The following is a 25,741-nucleotide window of genomic DNA, read 5'->3' on the forward strand; positions in this document are numbered from 1 at the left end:
ATTAATGCACAAATATCAATAGAGGACTCGCAAAATATTTATCAATACACTGTGTATGAAATCAATCTGTTGTAAATTATGGCAAATATCTAGTTTATGCCTTGAATAGCATGTTCATATCAGTGAAAAATTTACAAAACTGGGTGATTCTGAACGGTAATACCTACAAAAAATAATTATATACCCATTTATGTATGTAGAAATGTGGTGGCCCAGTAAATATAGCATTCGACTGCCATATAGGAGACCCAGGTTTGATATGGGGGATCTCGGATAGGTATTTTCTATTGATGTCCTTGCATAAAGGACTCTGGAGTTAATCCAATCTCTCATTAGTGTGAATCTGAAGTCACTTTTGGGGACAAAGGTGATCAGACAGTAGTAAATCGCACCACTTTCACTGTGGCCAAGATTGAGAATGTTTGGAGTCTACTCTACTTCCACAACTCTTATGTTTCCTCATTCTACACTGCAATATGCACTGTACCTATTAATGATTTTTTTTTTAAACAGTGTACATGAATTTGGATATATCTTCATAATGACAACACATGATGATAGTTTGTGGAAGAATATCAGGCTACTTACTTATTTCAAAATTTACTGATAAACTAATCTGCCATTATTGAGAAGCAGCCAATAATTTCGTAACCTCTAAATGAAATTGTTATTACTTGGGCTACTAGGTTAGTATTACACCATGCATCTGTAAATAGCCAAAATATTTTAGACAGCAGCATTTTACATGGAATTGTTTGAAACATTTCTTCCATTCTCGAAATTCCATGTAAAGTGAAAACAATCTTATACAAGGTGTCTACCACAATAACAAATCCAAAATTCTTGACATCTTCATGACTTTTCCTTGAAGTTTTTTCGTTTTTCATAACCTTTTCTCTGCACTGGCAAAAACTATAATTTCTTGGCTTTTCTTGACATCTTGACCAACCTGTTGATTATTTTTACTTTTCTTGACTTTCTTGACTAGTATACACCCTGTTATAGCATTGTGATGCCTTAGCATATTCCATGGTATATTTCACAGCTAGAATCGATCATCATTTTCTTAGCGTCTTACATAGCATAACCCAACACACGTAGCTCTGCATCATAAGTGCAGATACAATGCCTACCCTTTGCAATGCAAATAATGTACCAGGGGGGAAAAAATCAGCATTAGGGAATATCTTCAGTCACTAAAAAAGAAGTTTGCGTACAGAAGTAAATATTGGACCTGCAAGGTTGCCAAGTCAAGAATAAACATGAAAGTTGGTACAAAACTAATGATGGGTTGTACATTCAATTAAGTCCATGAACCATTTTTCAGTTCATTCATAATGTGATAGCAATAGATACAAATTATGTATGTGTGTGTGTGTTGTAACCATGAATTGTAACCCCCAGATTTCCATTGAAACACTCACAGGCTTTGGATATTCCCTTCTTTTTATAGTGACATCAAGAGGTGCAGGTTGCTCTATCCCCAGGACACTCTTGTAATATTTTCGGGTAAACTTGTCACAGTCATACAGTAAAAATCTGCAAGAATAAAGATATTCATTAGCAAATAGGTACAAAAATCATTAACCATTAATAAGATGAAACCTTGATATATCAAAAAGGATTAAGATCTTTTCTTGGAATTGTACTGTATCCTGATTTTTACAGGATTTCCACATCAGAGGGAAACCTACGTAAACGAATACATTGCACAAGAAAGAAGAAATTTAAAGGCACGCTCATATTTTTGGTATAGTTCATAATTGTGTGTAGGCTTGCATTGAACAAATCAATTGGACAATGATCTTGGGAGCACAAAAGTGACAAATTTTTCACCAAGAAAAATCAGACTTGGTTTAACATGCAATAAATGAAGGGAGCAAGACTGACTGTAGCACAATGGAAATCATTGTCCAGTCATCCAGATCTTGGAACCATGTCCTTAAAGAATTAAAACCTATCATATGGAAGAGTCAAATCTAAACCAGTACATGACATCAGCTGAATACTACCTGGTGATATCTGACGAAGAGGATAGAGATCAGTAAAATTGCATAGGCAAATATAGGGTGTTCGTGCACCCTAAGCTCCCTGCCAGATCCCGTACCCTACCTTAAAGAAAGTGGTGGACCTTTGAAGTTTATGCCTCTAATGATCAGAATACAAAGATCAATGGGACATTTTCCCATAGAATAGTTTCCCTGCATTTACCTCACCACATTTTGTATCAGTAAGAATTCACACAACACAGGCCTGTAGCGAGGGGTAGGCTAGGGGGTTGAACATGGCCATAGGCAGGAAAATTTTTTGGTGGGGGGAGGGGGGGGTTCACTCATAATTGTTCCCATGGGTGTCGCAAGATTGAGTAATAGAAATAATAACAATATAAATAATTAATTAATAATAATTATTATTTTATAATAAATAACTAATTGATTCAAAATGTATTATTATTATTATTTATTTATTTATTATAATGTATAACTTTTTTTACGTTTCATGCAGTGTGTACTGAAATGCACAGTTTTTATATTTTGTTATTAAATTTTAAATACCTCAAGAAAAAGCTTTAAAAGTAAAAGAGAAATTTTAGTCATGAAGTTTATATTGTTTGACCATTCACATAAAACTAATTTTTGAAATTTTGTTATTCTATGGATTAAACGATAAAACATAACCTGGTGCCTGTATGGTAGTTTCAATTTTTCGATCTAACGCTGTTTTTCTTTGGTTAATCTGTTCGAATACTAACTAACGGGACTTTATTTCCGTTATTAACAAGAAAACTAACAAACATTCTGCTATTTTGTAACTTGCAATAAATGATGTCAATTCGGTTGGGGGGGGGGGTGTTCTATGGACCAGTTTGATCCCACTTTCCGACGCTCATATTGTTCCTATACTTACCAAACAGCATTATATACAAGCACTGTGCACTACCCAAGTCTGTGCTTTATAGGACCGCATATAGGTTAAATGTGTGTACTATATCTACCGCTGGGTGAAGGGTGGTGAGCTACGAAGCTGGATATCCTAGCCTTGAACTCCTATAAAGAGGAATTTAAACCCTTATCGAACAGGGAATTTAAAAGTTGGAATGGTAATCTTGGGACAATCACCAGGGAATTTTCAGTCTGATCCAGGAACAGCACTGGAAAAAGGACAGCAGAAGTGAAAATGAAGGGGTCACGGCTGGACAGATTCTGAGAATTAAACCTGTTTCGCTCAAATTTCAGAATTCAAAATCTTTGAAAATTCTATTTCGATCATTTCAGAAATGTCTCCCTGTTGTATTTTTGTGAAACTGCGAATATTTTTTTGAAAATGTGTTACAAATTTTGGTTTCTGAACTTCCATTAATCCAATATGCCAGAAGTTTCGGGGGGGGGGGGGGGTTGAACCCTACAAATAAACCTCTAAATATGGCCATGAACAACCAGTGCCATTCAAAGCTATTAAAAAAAAAGTGAGACTATGTAACAGAGAAATTTACACCTTGCAAAGGTAAGGGGAGAAGGAAAACATACAGGGTCTTGCAGTAGCGTATACTGGGTTTAAAACTTGGGCTATCCCATCATATTATAGTATTCGAATGGACAAATATTTGCGGGGTGGGGGGCTCTTAATCAATCATTTTTGGTATTTTGAAGTGATGTGACATTGTAATTATAAATAAACCAAGCAAAGTATTTCAAGCACTTCATGCTTATTTATTAAAAAATAGGTGCCCATTTTGTGAAATATTTATGTAGGTCTACATGAGAGAATAATATATAATAAACTTTTTACCTTTAAAACTTAATTTGAAAAGGAACTCCATTTTTCTCTTCTTCTGGGTAAATTTCAGTGTCACGCTTTCATAAAATGTTTCTATAGATCGTTAATTATGTGACTCATTTTAGTTCACAACTCAGCATATATGCCATTCACAAAAATATATATAAATCACATACTAACTCACCACAATACACACACTCACTCTACACAATACACACACACACTCCCCACAATACATGCACGATCTGCCTTTAAAAAATCTGCACACTAAGGAAAGGAACTTTCTTCAACATTCCCGGATGTGATTTCCCTTCGAACTACCCTACTTGGTTAGTTTTAGATGCAGTCACAAACCATTTCGGGTCAGCTAACAAATCTCCAGAACTTCTCGTCATTTACTCTGGTTGTTTCAGAGGTCAACGGCCTCTTGTTGTACCGTCTGCAAGTGTTCATTGGAAAGTGATGTTCTTGGCCCAAAGGAAATTTCTCTGTCATAAAAGCAATGCTTTTTCCCTTTCCTCTAATAGTTTCACTCCAAAATTCCCCCTGTTGGAAAGATGTCATGCTGGTAACAATGAGTTCGCAACACTAATGGCATCATAGAAGGAAGACTACCAAGCTCAACTCAAGCAGCCCCTTTCAGACTTCAAAGAAAGCAGGTAAGATTGCCAACTTGTAAGAAATAAGTGTGCCAACTCCTGAAATGCCATTATCTTTTTATTGAAATGAACAATTTTATGCACATTTTCTGACCGATTTTTTCTTCTCTTCTGAGCCTGGGCTTTGCAGGTAGCCTAGATAGCCTGGCAACATAAATTTACCACTTTCAAAGGTTGGTATTCCCTATGGCCCCCCAGTAGGGATGAAACCCAGCTAGGTAAGTGCAAGAGGGATGCCATTTGTGTAACAATGGAGCGTTGGACCCTTGAACACCCTGATTTCGTGGTAGAGGCGTATCTTAAAAGTAATGTGTGTTACATTGTAACTAATGTATGGTAACTGCACAGCAGCCACTAACTGCCTGCGATTTCCTTCTCTGGGGGGTACGTCAAGAACCAAGTTCTTGAACACATATCCCTAACTTAGAGACCCTGAAGAGAAGAATTAGGGGAGAAGTCCAGCCAATTCCACCCGCAATGCTGGTGTCTGTAATGGACAATTTTGTTTGTCGACTCCATGAGTTTACAACACCGTACATACCTGATGTAATTTTGAAAAAAATAATACAAAGTGAACAGTGTGAAGTTATTGTTTTACAAATGGCATCGTGTTAACTATAAGTTTCCACTATCTTGTTTTACATTAGCTGTATTGTGTTACAATAGGAAATACATGGTAGATATATATTGCCACACCCTATACATACGTACATACCAGAGGCGTATATTCTAGGCTATCTAGGCTACCTGCGAAGCCCAGGCTCAGAAGAGAAGAAATATCAATCGGAAAATGTGCATAAAATTGTTCATTTTAATAACACAACGATGGCATCTCAGGAGTTGGCACACTTATTTATTACAAGTTGTTACACTTATTTCTTATGAGTTGCCAATCTTGCCCACTTTCTTTGAATGCGGAAGGAGTCCCGTGAGTTTAGCATGGTGGTCATCTAGCGTGAATGCCGTCAGTGTTGCGAAACCTCTGTTTCCAGCGTGGAATCTTCACAGGAACGGGGACTTTTGGAGAGGGGAAAGGGGTTGCTAATGACACGGGAACTCCCCATCTGGGCCAATAACATAATTTGCAGACAATTAGGACAAGAGTGAGAGGCTGATGACCTCTTCAAACAACCAGAGTAGATCTGAGGGTGAGGGGAAGTTGGGGTGTTTGATGGCTGCCTGAGTATGGTTATGACCACACCTAAAAATACCCGAACTGACAAAGACCTGCCCCAGGTAGTTGGTTCTACAGTGGAAACACGTTAGGTTCATTTTCTTGGTGCAGGATGTGAATGATATGTGCTGTGCTGTGGTGTGGTATGGTGTGGTGTGTGTGGTGTGAACTAAAGTGAGTGGCATAATTATCGAGCTATTTACTCTGCTTACATATGAGAATAAGCTTCAAATCGTTGTTGAATTTTTTTGTTTTAAATCAACTTTCTGCACAGAGAGAGAACTGAACCTCTAGTTTAATGTGGGATCCGAACCACTATGTGCCTTTACTGGGTATCGAACCCAGGACCCCTTTGTTTTGAGGCGACGACATTGCCACTACACCAACGAGGAGGCTCCAAGCTTCCACCATTCAACTCGTGAAGATATGTATGAGGGAGAATCAAATGAAAACCGCAAAAGTGCCATTAAAATTTTTTTTTTCTTTCTAGGAGTTTGGAAATTTGCAGACACAGTCCTTGACGTCTTTCCGAGGTGGTAGTACGAAGCAGTACCGGTAGGTGGGGTTGGATGTGAGTAACAGCTGATTCAAGATGGCGGCACCACTACGCAGTTGCACCAAGCACGAACAGCATGGAGTTATTCAATTTTTATGGAGTGGCTAAACTTCCTTTTAATCAGAAATGAAAACTACGAGTACTAATATGACATATATTATTTCCTTTAATGAGTTCTTATTTGTTTCCTCATTTCAAAATTTGTAGAATATAAATATCACAAACCATAACATAAGAAGAAAATATTGGGCCTCCCCGATGGCACAGTGGTAGCATCATTGCCTTGTAATCAAGGGGTCCTGGGTTCGATACCCGGTGGAGGTAGATAGTGGTTCGGATCCCACTTTAAACTGTAGGTCCAGTCCCAATTAGCCTTACTGTGCACAAAGTGGACTTAAAACACCAAATCAATCAATCAATCAAGAAGAAAATATTGAAGAACACACATAAAATACTTGGTAGTGCGGGCAGGGGCAAAACACAATCCTGCCTAGGGTTCCAAAGTATCTAGCTTCAGGGCTGACACAATAAATCATATACACTGTACTGTCAAGATCCATTGTACTTCAGTTGTTAAAAATGTGAGTAATGTTAGCTCTCAATAGCATGTAATCTTGTCCAGAACTAATGTTGCCCATTAGTCCATTAGTCTTTGTTTGGTAGGGTATAGAGGTGCATGTAATGGAAAATTTTGGCTTTCCCAACGGCAAATTTTTTTTCATGTCAGACTTCTCAAAATTTACGGAATTCTCAAGGTCTATATGTACATTGTTTCTGGAACAAACTGATGATTCCTGGAAGTTTGATACTTGTAGTGTTGAACTCTGAAAATTAAGTGACTTTTAATGGTGTTTATGTCATGAACATAAAAAGAAATAATACATAGGTAAAGTTCTGTGTTGCTGCATTGCAATTTTTATTGGTCTTGCAATTAATTATGATATGTGATGCATAGAGGAATGCATATTTAGTTTTTGATGAAAACACGAAATGTGAAATAACACACTGTAATGTTAAGTTTTCATGTTTTTAAAAGGTGTAAGGTGATTTTTCATACATGTTTTGTCATGAAATGATGCGAAATGAACTACAAAATGTGAAATAAGCTCTAAAACATGAAATGTAGAGTTTATTTACTGAGACGACACCTTCTGAAGTCTTAATTATCTGCGAGTTACGCAAATCATGGAAAAGTAATTAATTCTGCTGTAAATATTTGAGTAGTAAAAATGGACTTCTTCTCACAGGAATAAATTTTATACTCTGTACATTACATAAATGTGCTCTTAGAACAAAAATGTTTATTTTGTGTAATAAGTATAGTTTTTAAATCAAATTTAGGGTTTCATTCACCATTTTAACACTGAAATAGAGTTTTATATACTGTTTTTGATTACAAAATGTGTCCAGTTTTCGTACTGAAATCTTGATCATTTTTTCACCATAAATATGTAGCTCCGGTGATGCACTACCATCTCCATCTTAGATGTTGTAACCAGTGGCAGCTCGTGGTCTGGCTCCATGGGTGTGAACTTCAGCTTTGCATCTAGGAGAAGTGTTATCATCCCTCTCAAATACTCACATCCGTTTTTGCGCACATAATGATGCTAAATGTATTGGCAACTCAAGTTACGACTGCCTTTTACTAATAATGAGAATATGGCAGGGTTGAAAATTTTTGAACATATTATTTTTTTTTAGAAATGGAAATACTTCAGTAATTTTTCCATCGATCACGCGGAGAAAGATGATACTGTATTAGGCTATAATGAGTTTGGTTTTGACGTCCACTTTATGTACAGAAAGGCTAATCGAAACTGAACCTACAGTTTAAAATGGGATCCTAACCACAATGTGACTCCACCGGGGGTTATAATAATTCAGCATTTGATAACCTGACGAAATCACTTAAAACAAAGAAATGCCGATCTACAATATCAACATTATTGTTGATTTGTAAAATATTTAGTAAAAACTTTCCACCTCGCTCCGCTGATAATAGCGAACAAGGAGAATAATAACATTTGCATACACCAAAGAAGCCGATTAGAATACCACATGCAGAAAATAAATTGTAATCTATCTAGCAGTTGTTTATTTCTTAATGACCAAACCAACCAAATACGCTGGCCTGCTTTGTACTTTATAATTTGTCTATCCCTTCTGCCGTAACCGTATTATTATTGCAGTCGTTGCACACTTTGTAACTAACTTCCCTCCCTTGCTTCACTCTATCTACAATGCAAGACTCCCCCACCCCCTATTTCTTGTCCCTGCCATGCACGAAACAAGGTGGGTGAGATGGCATCTCTTTAAAATCCTTCAATTTGCCATAGTGCAACATGGTCTCGAATGGAACAGGATTTCTACATACGCATGAGTGTAGATACGCACATGTGCGTCTCGGTGCGAGCTAATTCCCTATGACATAAGCCAGAAGAGGGAACTTGTTTTGCTGTTTTCTCTACACAGACAGCAGCCAGCTGAACACAAATCGAGTTGTGTTCGTAAGCGCAGTGTAGCCAACTGAGGTCTGCCGTGGGAACATTCTGTTTTGAAGGAGATGGTGTTCAATGAATAACTACAATAAAAAATATTTGTATTGCAGAATTATTTTGGTGTGCACGTACAAGTGTGCGAATAGGCAGAAGCCGCTATTGGTTGTAACACTTCCTTAATGAAGGCTGTGGTCCTTCAAAATTAATCAGACAACAAACAAAAACTGCAACGCAGAAATACAGAACTGTATTTGACGGGGAGTTGAACAATAGTACTTATTTTGCTTGTGTGTAAAAGTATAAATATTTTGCAACATTCCAAATTGTGCTTCATAAGTGCAAAAACTACAAACAAGTTGAATTGTGTTCTCAAGTCAAATCACATAAACATGATACCAAATTTATATCAGTCACTTCAATAACTTTATTAACTTTTTTACTATGATAAAATTATTTGCACTTTACATTGCATTCTATGGAATCAAATGTACAGGTCTTGCAGGGAAATATGATGTTTTTAAAATGGCTGTAGTTTGGCCAATGGTGGTTGGGGATGGGGATCATGTTCTTCGTGTAGTTGAATAGTTGAATAGCACACACCATGACTTTTTTTTAGTAGCTATGTAGCAGTGGAACATGCAACCACATGTCATGCAATGTCAATCACACTTTCATAATTGAGGTATTTGTTAAAAGTGGTGATTCAGTTACTTGTGAAATACCTAATGCATCACTATACTTTGATGCAGAACAATGAGGATTTATTCTGCTGCTCACCTAACAGTCTCAATATTCTCTACCATCAGTGGCGAAGATATAGTACAAGCAATGCAAGCTCTGCTTGCACTATTAAAATATTATTTAATGTACTTAACGTTGAGTGCCTTATTTAGTTCCTATCGCACTCGATTTTGCGAAAAAATTTTATGGCTGCAAACTCGTTCAGCAGCCCGTTGGCAAGTAGCAACCTCTGGGCTTGCAGCCACTGCGTGGGAAACTAACGCTCCTGAAGTATCATATGGCGAAGGGTAGATGCTGGTGAAGGTACGGTCCTCAAACCACTAATAAAAGTTCTGCTTTTCAGCTTCTCTCGAAAACAGCCGAGCCAAGCAGACAGCAGACACCACTAGCAGAAAGCATATAAGTGTTAACACGATCTCAAATATTAATATTTGCTTTATTATAAACACAGAATTATTGAAATAATTTGATTGATTGATTTAGTTCATTTTACTTCACGTTTTGTGCCACTTTGCTAATTTGCGAAGATGGGGATGAGTGATGAAATGATGAAATTGATGAATGGACATTCACAAACAACCATGCCCCAGCAGGATTCGAACCCGGGACCCGTGTTGTCGCAGTGCGATGTGCTAACCACTTAGCCACAGGGACCAGCAATTATTGAAATAAATTATTACAAATGTTCCAAATTCCATGTACACAAACTTTAAAGCATTACTTTAAATTTCACGATTTGTAAAACATGTCAATAATGTCGACGTTCAGGGGTTAATGCAAACATGGTGTCCTCGGCACTGGATAGCACTGGAATATGCAGAACAGCTGACTGTTGTGCGCTTCACACCTCTCTGATATCAAATTACAATGCTACGCCAGTGTTGACAACTACCAAAATATTTACACGATATTTATTGTGAGTTTCTATACAAACAAATTCAATAAACAGATGTTTTCAATAAAATGTACGTAAAAAAAAAGTGGAGAAACTTTTCCGAGACCTGCAAGTAGCAAAAACATTGTCATAAATGCTATCCAACTCGAAATATTACTTTTATCAATAAAATACTTCTTCTTCTTCTTCTCACACGTGTCCCTATAGCTCCATTGCGATTTTGGACAAAGGTACCAAAGGAATGTATCAGACAAAAAATGATATCATACGTCCTTCACAAATTTTACACAAGACAACACAAAACTCTTCCTCCAATTCACGAAAGTAAATAGGTCCTTAGTGGTATGAATGGGATGAACACAACACACACGTCCACCCCACACCGAAGCACAAGGCAAACATCTAATAAAATAAATTATTTAAAAAAAATAACCGGTGCATGTTCTTCCTGTTATTCCAAAACTTAATTAATTTTAAGCTTCAAATCAGTTCTTTTACTGTTCATATCACTTTTCTGTTAGTTTCGGAGCTTTTCGGAACATTTCCTATTTGTGTGGGAAGAACGTGACAAGAATTTTGAGCTAAGCAGCATGGCCGTTGAGAGAAGAGTTGGGGTAAATATTATTATTATCTAAATTGGCCTTTCTTTCCTAGAAAAACTGGGGCAATGGGCTGTATAATTTATTTGCCTCCCCCATTTTTTCAGAGTACTGCATTGTTTGCCTTCTTCTTAAGACCATGCTTCACCACTGTCTACCATTCAGATATTTCCTGGTTGTTTCTTTCCCTACGTTGAACTGGTCAACCTGACGTTTTCTATCCACAAACATATTGTATTTATTTATTTATTTATTTAAAGACATGACACTACAGGCAAATGCCCATTTACAGTGTCTTGTATTATAACACTGTTTGGTACACAAAATATGCAATCAGAAGAATTCAAAAAGTACAATAATATGATAACATGTGTTACAGTAATATAAAAATTAATATAAGATTAGATATGAAAGAGAAGTATAAAGTATTAACCTGACAGTTTGGGTTAGAACTTACACATGATAACCAAGAAAATAACCAAGGAAAAACATATGTACTTCACCTTACATTTATATATAGATGTAATGACAGTAATTAGTAAATAACACAAAAGAAATAAGAAAAATAGGATGGACTCTACGCCTGTACATAAAGAGACTGAACTACTAAACAAAGTTAAGTCTGGTGTTGGAAGTAAGTTTCAGTTTTCCTTTTGAACCTTCGAAAACTTTGGAAGATGTCTATCTTATCATATGTCTTTGCAATTTCGTTATATAACCTACACATTCTCCGAGTGGGTGCCGCATTGGCTGACTTTGTTTGAGCTCTCGGTACTTGAAACAGCTCTTTCCGTGGTCTTACCTTATTATATGGTACATAAAAAGGGATTTCTGAGAGCAGCTGAGAGGAGTCTAATGAGTTGTTTAAAAGTTTATGTAAGAATAGTAACTGATGTATGTTTCTTCTATCGCCTAGGGATTGTACATTGAAGTATTTTTTTAGGGTATGATAAGGAGTATATTTGGGGTAAATGCCGTCTCTTTTCAGTCCTAGGAATCGAAGGAACTTGCTTTGTACATTCTCTATTCTGCTGGTTTCATTTAGGTTTTGTGGGGACCAGACGATAGACGCGTATTCCAATTTCGACCTTACGTAGGTATTGTATAGCATTTGGAATGTTTCTAATTTCTTAAAGTCGTTTCCCATTCTCATTATAAATCCTAGGTTTCGGTACCCTTCTGCTACAATGCGGTCGATGTGTTTTCGGAAACTGTTATTTTCTTCAAACTGAACACCAAGATCTTTATAACTTCACACTCTGTCTAACGTGTGGCCACTGATTGTATAAGTGTGCGTGTAGGGTTGTTTCTTTCGAGTGAAAGTCATAATTTTGCATTTGTTAAAATTGAGTTTTATTTTGTTTTTAGCGCACCATTCTACAAGATTTTCAATGTCGTTTTGCAGTTTCAAGGTATCATTATCGTTCGTTATAGACTTAAATATTTTCAGGTCATCCGCGTACAAGAGTTTCTTGGAATGTAGCAGGCATTTTGGGAGATCGTTAACAATCACAAGAAATAGCAGTGGTCCAAGGTTCGATCCTTGCGGGACACCCGAGGAGGTCTGAAATACAATAGACATGCTATTATTATATCTAACATACTGTTTTCGGTCTTTCAGGTAGGAGGAGATAAGTTTTAAAACACGGGCTGAGAGGTTAAGATGGTGAAACTTTTGGAGAAGTGTATCATGGTCAACAAGATCGAACGCCTTTGAAAAATCAGTATAAATTACATCAACTTGCCCTTTCCCGTCCAGCATCAAGGTTATAAAGTCAGAGATTTCCAATAAATTTGTTACAATGGACCATTTAGGTATGAATCCATTCTGGTGAGGGGACAGTATCGGATGAAGGTGTCTGGAAATGTATTTACATAAGATTTGTTCGAAGAGTTTTGCGGGAGTTGAAATAAGAGCGACTGGTCTATAGTTGTTGATATCAGCTTTGTCGGAGGTCTTTAGTACGGGACACACCTCAGAAAGCTTCCATATTTCCGGAAAAATGCAGGTGGAGAGTGAAAGGTTCTGTGATGGTCCACATTAACACGTTCCTTGCCAGGGTGGTTTCACCAATACCTTACTCCTGCACCAAAGTTGTTATTTGGTCTTTATTTCACAAATTCAAAAATTTTGCTTTTTATTCCTGTAATAAATAGAACAGCCAAAAAAAAAAAAAAAAAACATTCATGTTCACTCGATTCCCCACGCCTTGTTGGTCATGCCTCATGTGCATCATTGCTGTGATCGTGACTGACGGCATGCTAGGAAAACAAAGTGTAAGTAAGCTACATGTTTTGGTCATAATGACCAACATGGTATGGTTGGTGTGTGCCAGTTTCGGTCATTATAACCGTTGTGGCAGAGAACATGTTAAAATGCAAGTGAAACTTTCATTGCATTCAAGTAACTGAGTTTAATAGAAAGTCATGATTACTAAAGCACAGTGTTTCATGTTCCACTGTACTAAAATGACACTGTATGTGCTGCTCAATGACATCAAGCAACTACAGCTATTATGAAAATGTCATGTTTTCCTGCAGACCTCTAGTTGCTTGCAATTGCTCTACTAATGTAACATGTAAGAAGCGATAACATCTTGAAATTCAATTCTATAAAAGAAATATAGCATACCTTCTACCCAGAACAAACACAGTGCTGCCTACTAACAGATCTTTTGGTGAATAAAAGTCCATGACTTCATTCTCAGGCATCTCCAGGTAGCATGTAGGCATGTCAACTGGCATTAAAGAAATTATTCACATAATTAATTTTTAAAAATTGAAAATAACTCATGAATATTTTAATTGAAAAATGCATATATTAAACCAACACACACACACACACACACACACACACACACACAAAATATCAGTGATGATTTCAGGGAAAGAGAGGAAAAAGTCTGCCTTCATCACCCTGCAGCTATAAACAAGAAAAGGTCTGCAGTTAAATGATATTTTACCATTTCACAAATGATACCATTGCACCAATGCCTAAACCACGAACGTGCTATCTTCTTTTTCTTCTTCCTCTTGCAGGTCTGGGTAACCAAAGCCAGTTCTGCGACTACAAAAATTGATCATTCGATTGGCGATACGGTCTTCATAAATTTATTTTTCATTTTGGCCTTTAATTTAATAATTTTCAAGGCAAACGGCTATCTGGCAACCTCAGACTATGTTGCTTCAACTTTAACTGATACTTTTGAATATCTTCCAGCATTGCTTCGAACTTTCATTTATTTCGGATTTCTTCACTTCTAATTTTGTCTTGTAAGGTTACTTTACTTAAAGACCACAAAAATTTCATTTGTGAACAATTTATTCTAGTTTTATCACACTGACGAAGAGTCCAACATTCACTACTATATAGAAGAGCCAGTTTTGAAATTATGCTATGGTATCTAATTTTGAATTTATTTCGTTGTTTGTTTTCCAGAATTTCATTTATACTATTATATTTCATTAAATTTTTCTCAACATCTTTTTGGTGTTCGAACTGTGAAATATGGCTTCGAAAATATACAAAGTATGTTACCTGTTCAATAATTTTATCGTTTAACACTGTTTTCACTCTAGAAATTTTTTAACATTTATTGCCATTGAATATCTTATTTTATTTTATCGTACTTTATTTCAAAAATCTTATTTTTGAAATAAAATCATTTTAATATTCAAACAACGTTTCAGGAATCAACTGTTCCCTTCATCTTGTTTTTAATTCAATTTGACGTGACTATGAAGCGGTCTCGCTAGTCAAGAAGGAACCTGATGAAGGGAACAGTTGATTCCTGAAATGTTGTTTGGAAATTGTACATACTCACTAATCGTAAGTAAAATAAGTTTAGTATTTTTTAAATATATTTTTCTTTTTTTAAATATTTCTTAAGAATACTTATTATTCTATAAATGTTATAATCGGTAAACTATGTATGTGCTTATGTCTGTTCACTACAATCTGATGGATATTCCAACCTAGGTCATCTGGGAACCCAAAACAAGTTAGCATATGAATGTATCAACAAAAAGTAGTCAGAAAATGCACTAAGTGAAACAATGAAAATTTGCACATCGTGGTTTTGACATTGGTTCGTCAATATTTAATATTTAGAGGTACATTAAATACGACAGCCACCAAGCAAAATATTATTTCACCCTTCTGCCTACCCACTCCAGTGTTTCTGGCATTTTTACTGCCCATACACACAACTGTGACATACCGTATTTACGATGTATAATGCACGTGCTTGTATAATGCGCACCCTGGTGTGCATTTTTACTGCCCAACACACAACTGTGACATACCGTATTTACGATGTATAATGCGCGTGCGTGTATAATGCGCACCCTGGTGTTTGATGGGGAAAAGTGACAAAAGAATTTATCTCGTGTATAATGTGCAGCATAATCCACGTTCAAGAAATTGCTTTCTTAGTTGTAGGTCGTAAAGCTGTTGCTATGCCAATCAGAGCTAGTGACATCTCACCTGTTGCTATGTGGACCAAGAGGAGTTGGTGACAACAGTAAGTCACCAACCCAAGCCACCTCCCCCCTCTCCATCCACTGTGTTAAGCATCCCAAAGCTTTCACTCTTTAACCACCTTATTCATTCTGTAATAGTAGAAAGGGAGATGAAAATTACGTTATGGATTTTCAGTGCTCACGAAGTTATTTTCTGTTATTTCTTGCACAACAAATACCACTGATACATATCGCATCACATGGGAGGTGCATGCTCGAAGTCTGCCAGAACGGCACTGTTTCTTGTGTCACAGAACATTATATTGCATAGTAAAAAATCGTGGAAAATGGCCTTTAAACTTTTATGCGTGGTTTGCTCATTTTCTCTTTACTTTTTCTAAAAAAAAACCCTTCAAAATATTTCCTTTTTCATGACTGACGTAACATTTATAAGAGGCCCATTCAGGACTGTCAAACTAGCAGTTAGCAGAACAAGATTTCTTTCATTAAGGCATTTACACACTCCATATGTCATATTATTTGGCCAGTAATACATTTTAATTATTATTTTCTTTCTCCTTATCTTTTCTTTCATCCAAACTACCACAAAAATCAGAACGTTCCTTCATTTTGTGATGAGTTTATTTCAACTGCATTCACATTAATGTTGCCATCTTGAATGGAATACTGTTGCCATATTCAGAAACTACAGAATTCAAGCTGTACAACGATATATAACATGATATGGTTCGGTAAACATGAAAAAAATATTCCATGCATAATACGCACCAAAGTTTTTGGGTGCAAAAATTTTGGAAAAAAGTGCACATTATACATGAGTAAATATGGTAATTCATTTCTTTAGTACTTGTCATTAGTTATACAGCCATACCGTGTACATTTACTCTCATTTGCACAATGTGAGGGTTAGTTATGAATTTAAATATACTAACCAATGAGCAGAAGACATTACCTTCAGCACAATCTCATACCTTAAAGCAACTTAAGACAGAATTTTAAAAAGTATGAAAATAGCAATGGACAATTTGGACATTGCTATCGTAGCTGCCAACTGCCCACATAAATATACCAGGTATGCTAATACTACTTCGACCCAATACTGATATTAATGTCAAAATTTTTGCATTACAATATAAATTCCCACCAATACCAATGTTGATACTTGGAAACTGGACAATTTTAAAGTATTGCACAAGTAGTGTTTTGTATTTCCACATCACAAATTGAATTGTTTTACCGATTAATTTCAAAGGGCTACTGCCCTCATGAACAGAGGTTACAGATGAATTATGGATGTGGAGGAGATGGAGTAGTTTGTACCAATCACATGTGAGAGGTCTGACTTCAACCAACTGGCTCACTCATTGAAAACATCATCAAAGAAACGCATGTTATCATCCAACAGAAACCAACATTAAACTCGGACAACCGACAAGATCAGCCAACCTGGCACCCTGCACTTCAGAAAACTCCAGACAGCGTGAAAAGATTTGGACCTCCTCTACAATCCCCTTTCGTCTGTCCAAGGAACAAAAACCATGTTGCACCAAGCAGCTCTATAGAGCAGACAGGCCAACCTCCCAATAACAATCCTCCAACACTGCCATTAAAACGGAAACCAAAACAACTGACAGCTGAAAGCACAGCAGATGACACAGGCCAAGAAACACCCACCAGCACCACCAGATGAGAGAAGTTGGAACTACCGCTGCTTGGGAACAAACAAAGCAGTGACACATTACCATCTCTGTACCAGCTGCCGTAACCTCTGTAATTAAGGCAGTAGCCTTTCAAAATTAATCAGTAAAATAATTCAATTTGCAGCGTAGAACACCACTTGTGCAATATTTAAACCATGTTACTACATGCACCAGGAATTTTATAGTAGTTCAGGTTCAGAATATTTATAAATATAAAAAATATAGGTTTTAATTGGATAGCATATCAATCTACCAGAGTTTTACATTAACATATCTGAAATTTCCCATAAAATAATTATTTAATTACAAAATCGATTTCTCCTCACAATGCTCTTGCAAAATGAATTTTGTGTGGCATTTTTACAGACCCAGTGAGACTCCCAGACTCTGGAAAAGTAACTCATGGGCATATTTATTCTTGTCTAAAGAAAGAAGTATATTCATAGTCTCTATGTTCATAATACAGCAGAGCTAGCAGATTGAAACTGCATCTTTTGAGTGTTCTCCAACCTCCAAAAATCAATTTGCTAGTAAACAGTGTTCCGACTTAGTTTTCTACCAATGACTTAAGTAGATCAACTTTGAAAGACAGTGATATCTTCATGAACATGACATCATACAAACAATTTCCAATTCTTCAGATATTTTCACTGCTTCTTAGTGGTGTCATAGCTATTAATTATGAGTAAATATTATATTTGATAACAGTGCAATACAAACCTGGTTTATCTTTCCAGTTTTTTGGTAACTTTGCTTTCTTCAGGAACAAGGGAAAAGGGTCTCGTCCTTCATTTGGAATATGAATTTCTTTAACTGCTATGGTGTCATCAATTAGAAAATAATTCAACTTGTAGTGCCTAAATTCACCATGTTCAGATTCTCTATCATCCCATACGCAATCGAAACTAAAAAATGAGAGAAAGGTAATTGAAAATAAAGAAAAACATAACTGAAACACAAATAAAGTACATAGTTTAGTTTAGGGCTGAGCCGATACCACTTTCAACTGATACCTATACCGATGCCATCTTACCAATTCCCACTGATATCGATGTTTGAAAATTTTAACAATTAAAAGTTGTTCAAAATATTGATGAATGTTTGTGAGTGAGTATTCCACTAGAATTATAACCATCATTTTACCAGTTTTGCTTAAAAATATTCAAAAATTACATCAGAATATAAAAATACTGTTATGGAATCACGAAGTACAGGTTTCTCACATAATACTGGTACAAAATCAATAGAAACTTTGATTTTTGCATAATTTCCAGGATAATTAGACTGCAAAAGTGTCACACATTTTTTTGCAGACCAGCAAATGATCAAAACAAATCAGCTCAAACGATACTTTTCAATACTCTTACTGATACATCAGCATTGGTATCAGCTCAGATCTAGTTTATATCTTTGGCCTTAATATTGCATGTAAATTCGTGTCAAAAAATGATGCCAGGGGTCCTGGGTTCGAATCCCAGGCTGGGCATGCATGTTTGCGAGTGACCACTCTTCATCATATCATCACTCATCCCCATATTCGCAAATTAGCCAAAAGTGGCACAAAAAGTGAAGTAAAATCAAGCAAATCAATCAATCGTGTCAAAAAATTTATATCTAAAGGTGGCAACAAATATAAACAATATATTGCATGGATTAATGCTATATAACAGAAAATTTTATCTCTCAAGTAATGACATGAAGTGGTATTAACATAGCAGTGTGGCAACATGCTACACGTTGGAAGTTGGCAGTTCCCACTGACATTACTAGAAGAATATTAATGATATTCATGGATAACAAAAGTATTGCTTTCAGGTAAATTAAAGCATGGATTTTTTTAACTGCACAGCTTGTTTCACTCCCGTCAATTAAGCACCTCCTATATACAAGAGGGTTTTCATAAGTTTCCAGCCTCGGAAAGAAATAATGGCGTCAGTGGCAAATGAATGTCATTTTATTCAATATTGTTCTCTTTCAGGTTAACACACTTGGCACAACGTACCTGCAGCAATTCTAACCCATAGTAATAGAAGGTTATATCTTGGTCTGCAAACCATGCCTCTACTGATGAAATAATGTCACTGGTGTCACTAAATTCAGTATCTTTGAGGTGCATTTTGAGTTTGGGGGGCCAGATCGGGCCAGATCGGGGAGATAAGGGGGATGGTCAATGACATCATACCTGAAATCTCGAAGTTTTTGCATTGTGATGTTTGCCTTGTGGTAAAGAGCATTTCCTTGGAGGAAGAGGATGCCTTTTCACAGTTTTCCCTGCCTCTTTTTCTTTTGAAGCTGAATGTAATTAATCCAACAGGACCACATAACGTTCAGCATTGAAGGTGGTGCCATTCTCCAGATATACGCTGAATATTATCCTGTCACAATCCCAAAATATCACACCCATTACTTTTCCCGTAGATTTCTGTCGGCAAAATTTTTTGGGCCATGATGATTCACTATGGTGCCACTGCATATTTTGTCTGAGAATCATACCTGCAATGGAGTTTCATCCACTGTCACTATTCGTTCAATAACACTGGCTGCAGTATGTGAAAAACGGTCCAACAGCACAATAGCACTGTCCCTCCTTTTCTGCTTGTGATCAGCTGTCAAGAGTTTGGGGACTCACTTGGCAGAAAGTATTTTCATCTCTAAATCTTCATGCACACTGTAATGCACCCGCTCTAAACTGATGCCTGCTATACATTGCAGATCAATCCTCCTGTCTGCAATGATTAGATTGTGGATATTATCAACAATTTCCTCAGTCACTACTGTTCTGGGTCTTCCCAGCCTTTCTTCATCTTCTTTGCTTGTTCTCCCTCTTCTGAAATCCACCACTCACTATTTCACTGTGCTGTATGAAGGACAGTCATTGGGCATTGTTTGTGTCAATTCATCGTACATTTCCTTGCCTCCCATGTTCTTCGAGAAGAGGTACTTGATGACTTCTTCAATTTGGAAAACTGCACATTCTGCGTTGCCATGGGCACTTTAAGCTTGTAACACAAAAGTATTACTTGCGGTATCTGTCTCGAATTTTGCACAACATGTTCTGAAACATTGACTCGCAACATACTAAAAGGATTTTCATCTATTCCGATACTTTCCTTCTCAGCGGGAAACTTATCAAAAAAACCTCCTCGTACACTCAACTGGGTGACTTTTCCAGCTTTCCAGACCAAATAAAATCTGTACATGAACAGTCTATATTTAGACATTCACACTCGGAATCCAAATTAACCAAGTTTTAGAATATTCACTTCACATGCACAGGCATGAACAATAATTGACTGTTGAATATGAATAAGAGGAGGGCAGCAAGAAGTATCAGAGGTGAGATACGGGATATCTGAAATGCATTGACCAAAGATTAACAATTCCTTTGTCTAACAATCCATAACACTTATAGTGCAACTAATACATAAGTAAATTTAGTAATATATCACTACACATAACTGTTAGAAACTGTGATAAATACCAATTACCTCGTCATTGTAAAGAGTTCAAAACATGACCCCTTTTCCTAGTTAGGATATACGTATAATTTCTACTATACTAACCAGTACTACTCCATATCAAACTGAGGTATAGTTTGTCCACAACAAAATATCTTCCTTGTTTTTTTCTTTTTGTTTGTTCAAACAAACTTATTGCGCTTGTACAGAGAACAATTATTGTTCTAGAAGAATAGTAAATTTCCTTCATATTTACCTAACTTCTCTAGAAAAGATAAAGTCCATTACATCTTCCAGAATTTCCATGTTTCCCAGACTGTTACACACCCTGACAAAACTAGTGCTTTTGGTTAAGAAAAATTACACGAATAATGATGATATGAACATTTTGTATAAGTAATGGTGCTACTCTTCCCATTTTGCTTATTGTATGTGACTTTTCTACCTCTTGGACTCATTGTGATGGTGAGGATGAATGACGAAATAGACATACGGCAAAAAATTCAACCAAGCCTTAATAGCAGAGTTGTTAAAGGTCCAGGAATCCATAAATTCTAATGGGTTCCGCTGCAGGACTGGAACTTTTCTTTTGCACAATTTAAATTCATTACAAGTTGCATATTGCTTCATTGAAAAAAGGTTCCTGAACCGTATTTAAATTGATCCAGAAAAAAGGTTCCTGGACTGTATTTAAATTATTCTGGAAAAAAGGTTCCTGGACAGAATTGAAATACTTTAAACATAAAAAGGTTAAAGAACCTAGAACCCATTTACTCAAGTTGATTTTGTCTCATGGACGGAAATTGAATTTATTTACAATTCCTAGACATTTCACCACCCTGGGATTGTTAAAGATCCTGGAACCCAAACATTCTAATGGGTTCTTTAACAGGACCGGAATCTTTTTTCTTGCACAATTTATATTTGGTCCAAGTTGCATATTGTTTCATTTCAATGCGGAACTTCTACCCTACTTAAACTGATCCAGAAAATAGGTTTTCGGACTGTATTTAAATTATTCTGGAAAAAAGGTTCCTGAACGGGATTTAAATTCATCCAGAAAAAAAGGTTCCTGGACCATATTTAAATTGATCTGGAAAAGAGGTTCCTGGACCGAATTCAAATACTTTACAGATAAAAAGATTCTTTACGGTCCAGAACCCATTTACACTCGCTGAATTTATTTGAAATACCTGGACTTTTAATAACCCTGCTTAATAGGGCTTCAAACCTGGGACCTCTGGTTTGATAGCATGGTACAATGACCACTCTGCCATATTAATTTTACTATTTCACTTTGTATTATTACATATTATTGTTATCTTTTTTTTTCATACATTTTAATTTTGTGTGCTATTTGTTGTTGTCAGCTGTAGCATAATATAAATGATAAAATAAATGCAATGTCAAATTTTAAATAAATAAAATCACTACATGAATTTATGGAATACTTTCTCTATACTATTTTTCTCTTAACATTAGTGACAATGGTTCTTTATTTAGCATGCAGTGTTAATTGGACATTATCCATTGTCTAGTACTTCTATTGCTTGTACATATTCTAACACGATGTTTCGAGAGAGCACCTCTCCATTTGTCATAAGGTGTACAATTTCCTTCTTGCTGGTGACAGGGATTGAACCTATGACAGACTTGTTATTTTACCACAAATCTGGTGTGCTAACCAACTACTCAATGGTGTGTTTGCTTGCAAATATGTTGATGACAAAACAAAACCATATTTGTAACCAAAATCTTACCTTAGTACTAAGCCATCAAACTCTAGGAACATTCTCTGTTTATCCTTTATTTGAGGTGTTATATGTGTTTTAGATTTCATTTTCAACTTCCGGTTCAATATATAAGGATCAGGAGGCATTTCCTCTGGCTCATTCAAGACAATGCCTTGACTCTCCAAATATTCCTGGAAATAAATAATAATACAATGACATAAAATATCACACATCAGTAAATATACAACAGCAGACTGAAGTGCACAGTAATAAAAATAACAATGACAACATTCTCAAAGTTCTCAAAGTTTATTTTATGCTCCAATATGTTAATTATGGACTGAACCTACAGTTTAAAGTGAGATGAAAACCATGCAATGTGTCTCCATCAGTGCCTGAAGTGCAAAATGTTAGCAAGGGGGATGTTTGGACCAGCCTTGGGGTTATCTGGGGGGATGCTCCTATTGTTCAACTTGGTGACAATGAGACAACTGAGGTGTGGGTAGGGATGCTTTGGGAAAATTTTGCTAGCGTGGGGATACCATCCACCCCTCACTTCGAGCACTGGTCTCTATTACATGGGCATCACCAGAATTTTTTGTGAGGGGTGGGGGGTGGGGTCATGCCATACATAAAACATGAATAGGAGAAATATTAACAACAACAACAATAATTATTATTTATTATCATGGTTATGATTATCATTACAATAATAACTATTACATACTGTAAAAGTGAACCAATTTTTAATACAATTTATTTATTGTCATTGCATCATCATCATCATCATGATGATATGATGATGATGATGATGATGTTGAGACTTTTCCACTGAATTTATCAGATGAGTGATTTTCCAGTACAACTCTCTTTCCTATTATTTTTTGCATCTCATGCAGTTAATGTACTAAAATGCATAGTTATTCTACTTTGTTATTAACTCTTGCTGAAAGATTGACCCTGATGTTTGGCAAGTCTTGCGATGACTATGTAAAAATGTCATGCTTCGTCACTGATCAGTATCTATCAGCAGTAGCAAAAATTTCATCCCTAATTTATTTATTTATTTATTAGAATAAACAATAAGTTTATATACATTGTAAGAAATTAGTGTGTATATTCACACAAAAAGCATTAACATCTCAGATTTTCTTAAAATTTAATACATTTGTTCCTAATGTGGTCCTTATAATTAAAGTAAATTTTTAATATTATTTTACATTTGGTTTAGGAGATACAGAGCTGTGAAGTTAGCCAGATCACCCATCTAACAAAAAATTGAAATCATGCATTAATTATTTCAAGTCCTCATTGCTGCTCACTCAATGGTTAGATAGATGAAAATCTGCATGTCTAACGAAATAAGCCAACTTTCTTGGAAACACACAATTTTGTGAAATTTTGAATTTCCAAAATTTCTCTCGAGAGTTAAAAAACTTTTTTCCCCTCCAAAATTTAGACATTAGATTTAAAATAGTTTTTCATCAGGAGCCCCACTTTGAAATAAAAAGTAGTTCACATGTTCTAAAGTAGCAAAATGATTTTCAGAGAGTGGTCCTATGATGTGAAAACTATGGCATGTTAATTAATTTTAATAAATGCAAAGTGATAAGATGTACACATGTCAAAAATACAGAGTGTCCCACATAAAATTTGTATGCATCATACGTAATGTTCACTAAGGCATACTCGTTTTATGTGGGACACCCTGTGGAATAAATTCAGAAACTTTTTGTCAGATTACGATGCATGAAAACTCAAAATTTGTTATGCATGTTTAATGTTGGTACATCATACATGAACAACATTACAAAGGTATTCATTAAACAATATTCATCATTAACGACAATTCTCATTTACATGTAATATTACACTTGCCAACAATATGGTTTGTGAGTAAATATGAACAATCTAATTTCTAGCATTTGTTAGTGCAAAGGATGAGAACTACATTGTTACCTTTGTAAATTTATCACAGTCCACTACGTGGAAAACCCTCCCATAAAATGCAACATCTATTCCAATATTAAGATCTTTCCAGCTCCAGAAATCTCCAAAGTCATTCCTTGGAATTTTGCTCCTTGTTAAGATTTTTCCTTGTGGAAATCCAGTGTTCTGGTAAGGAAAGAAAATGTAAATGAAACATTACATTATGTAATAATACTGGTGTAAAAGTTTTGTTAATGCTCCAACACTCCATTAAATTTTTTTAAGGTAATCTGGCTAATAAAGGTTTATCTTGTACATAGAGACAGTAAATTCAAGCATAGTCTGACACTGAATTCACACCAAAGCGACAAGCAACAGGTGACACGTGTCGCTTGGGGATGAGCCAATCAGCGGCAACGTTTCACACCATAGCAGTATGACAGGCCATACAAGCCTGCATTCGGTTATCTTTAGAAGAATAAGATGAAGAATTTGTAATGGAAGATACATCAGATCGAAGGATAAGTCGGCACCCAAAATCTGGGAATAGACAGTATTATTCCTTAAATCTTTAAATCAGATATTGAAACCACCACTGACATGCTATATCTGTTGATAGAGAAAATATGGGAAGAAGAAAAGGTCCCAACAGAATAGAAAGTATTAATTAATTAAGAGTTTTAAGAGTTAATTGTTAAAACACTGAAGAAAACAGACACCAACAATTGTAATAATTGGCGAGGAATAACATTCTTAAGTGTATCAAGCAAGGTGCTTTCCAGGATAATTTTAAACAGAATCAAGAACTTAGTGCAGACTTGTCTCCGCAAAGAAGAGGCTGGTTTTTGCCAACATTGTAATTTAAGAATTATCCTTGAACAGAATGCAGAATGGCAGACCACCCTATACTTGACATTTATTGATTTTGAAAAGGCATTCGATTCATTGAATAGGAACTTTATCTGGAAATTGCTAGAACAATATGGCAATGGCGGCATCTGCCTATTTGCACAATTGCATGTGCACACCCAAATACATTTTAATAACTTAATTTTTATTACATGTATTCATTGAACACAATCTCCTTTAAAACATTAAATGTTCCCATGCTGCTTCACCTGTCATTTGCTTCGATTCACCAGTGCATGGCATTTAGCATAGACCGTGGCATGCTCAGACACAATTCAAATTGTGTTAGTTTTACTACTGTTACCATGCAGCAGGCATGGATTGATTGATTGATTGATTTGCTTTATTTTACTTCACTTTTTGTGCCACTTTTGGCTAATTTGTGAAGATGAGGATGAGGGGTGATATGATGAAATTGATGAATGAACACTCACAAACATCCATACCCAGGCCAGGATTCGAACCCGGGACCCCTGGCATCGCAACAGCAGGGTCATTCCATGCCAAACGATCCAATGGTGGTTGCATGACCATTTTAGAAAAAAATAATTTTTAATAGATATGTTTGTACATGTTTCTAGATATCAAAACCAATGTTCAAAAAAAATTATTGTCTTTAGTTCTCTTGGGG

The 25,741-nt window shown here is 36.0% G+C and overlaps 1 protein-coding gene across 1 annotated transcript in view; it reads right to left on the reverse strand.

Moving 5' to 3' along the window:
- LOC145994363 (EF-hand domain-containing protein 1-like) overlaps nt 1-25,741 on the reverse strand; it is a 65,446-nt gene that overhangs the window by 15,751 nt on the left and 23,954 nt on the right. The window contains exons 4-8 of the mRNA XM_083130479.1: nt 24,232-24,387; nt 22,300-22,463; nt 17,802-17,986; nt 13,532-13,637; nt 1,425-1,539 (exon numbers count right to left, since the gene is read on the reverse strand). Coding sequence (XP_082986605.1) covers nt 1,425-1,539; nt 13,532-13,637; nt 17,802-17,986; nt 22,300-22,463; nt 24,232-24,387 — 726 coding nt within the window. The remainder of the gene's footprint in view (nt 1-1,424; nt 1,540-13,531; nt 13,638-17,801; nt 17,987-22,299; nt 22,464-24,231; nt 24,388-25,741) is intronic.

This window comes from Lepisma saccharinum, chromosome 10, assembly GCF_977018435.1.
Source record: "Lepisma saccharinum chromosome 10, izLepSacc3.1, whole genome shotgun sequence".
In the NCBI taxonomy this organism is placed as follows: domain Eukaryota; kingdom Metazoa; phylum Arthropoda; class Insecta; order Zygentoma; family Lepismatidae; genus Lepisma; species Lepisma saccharinum.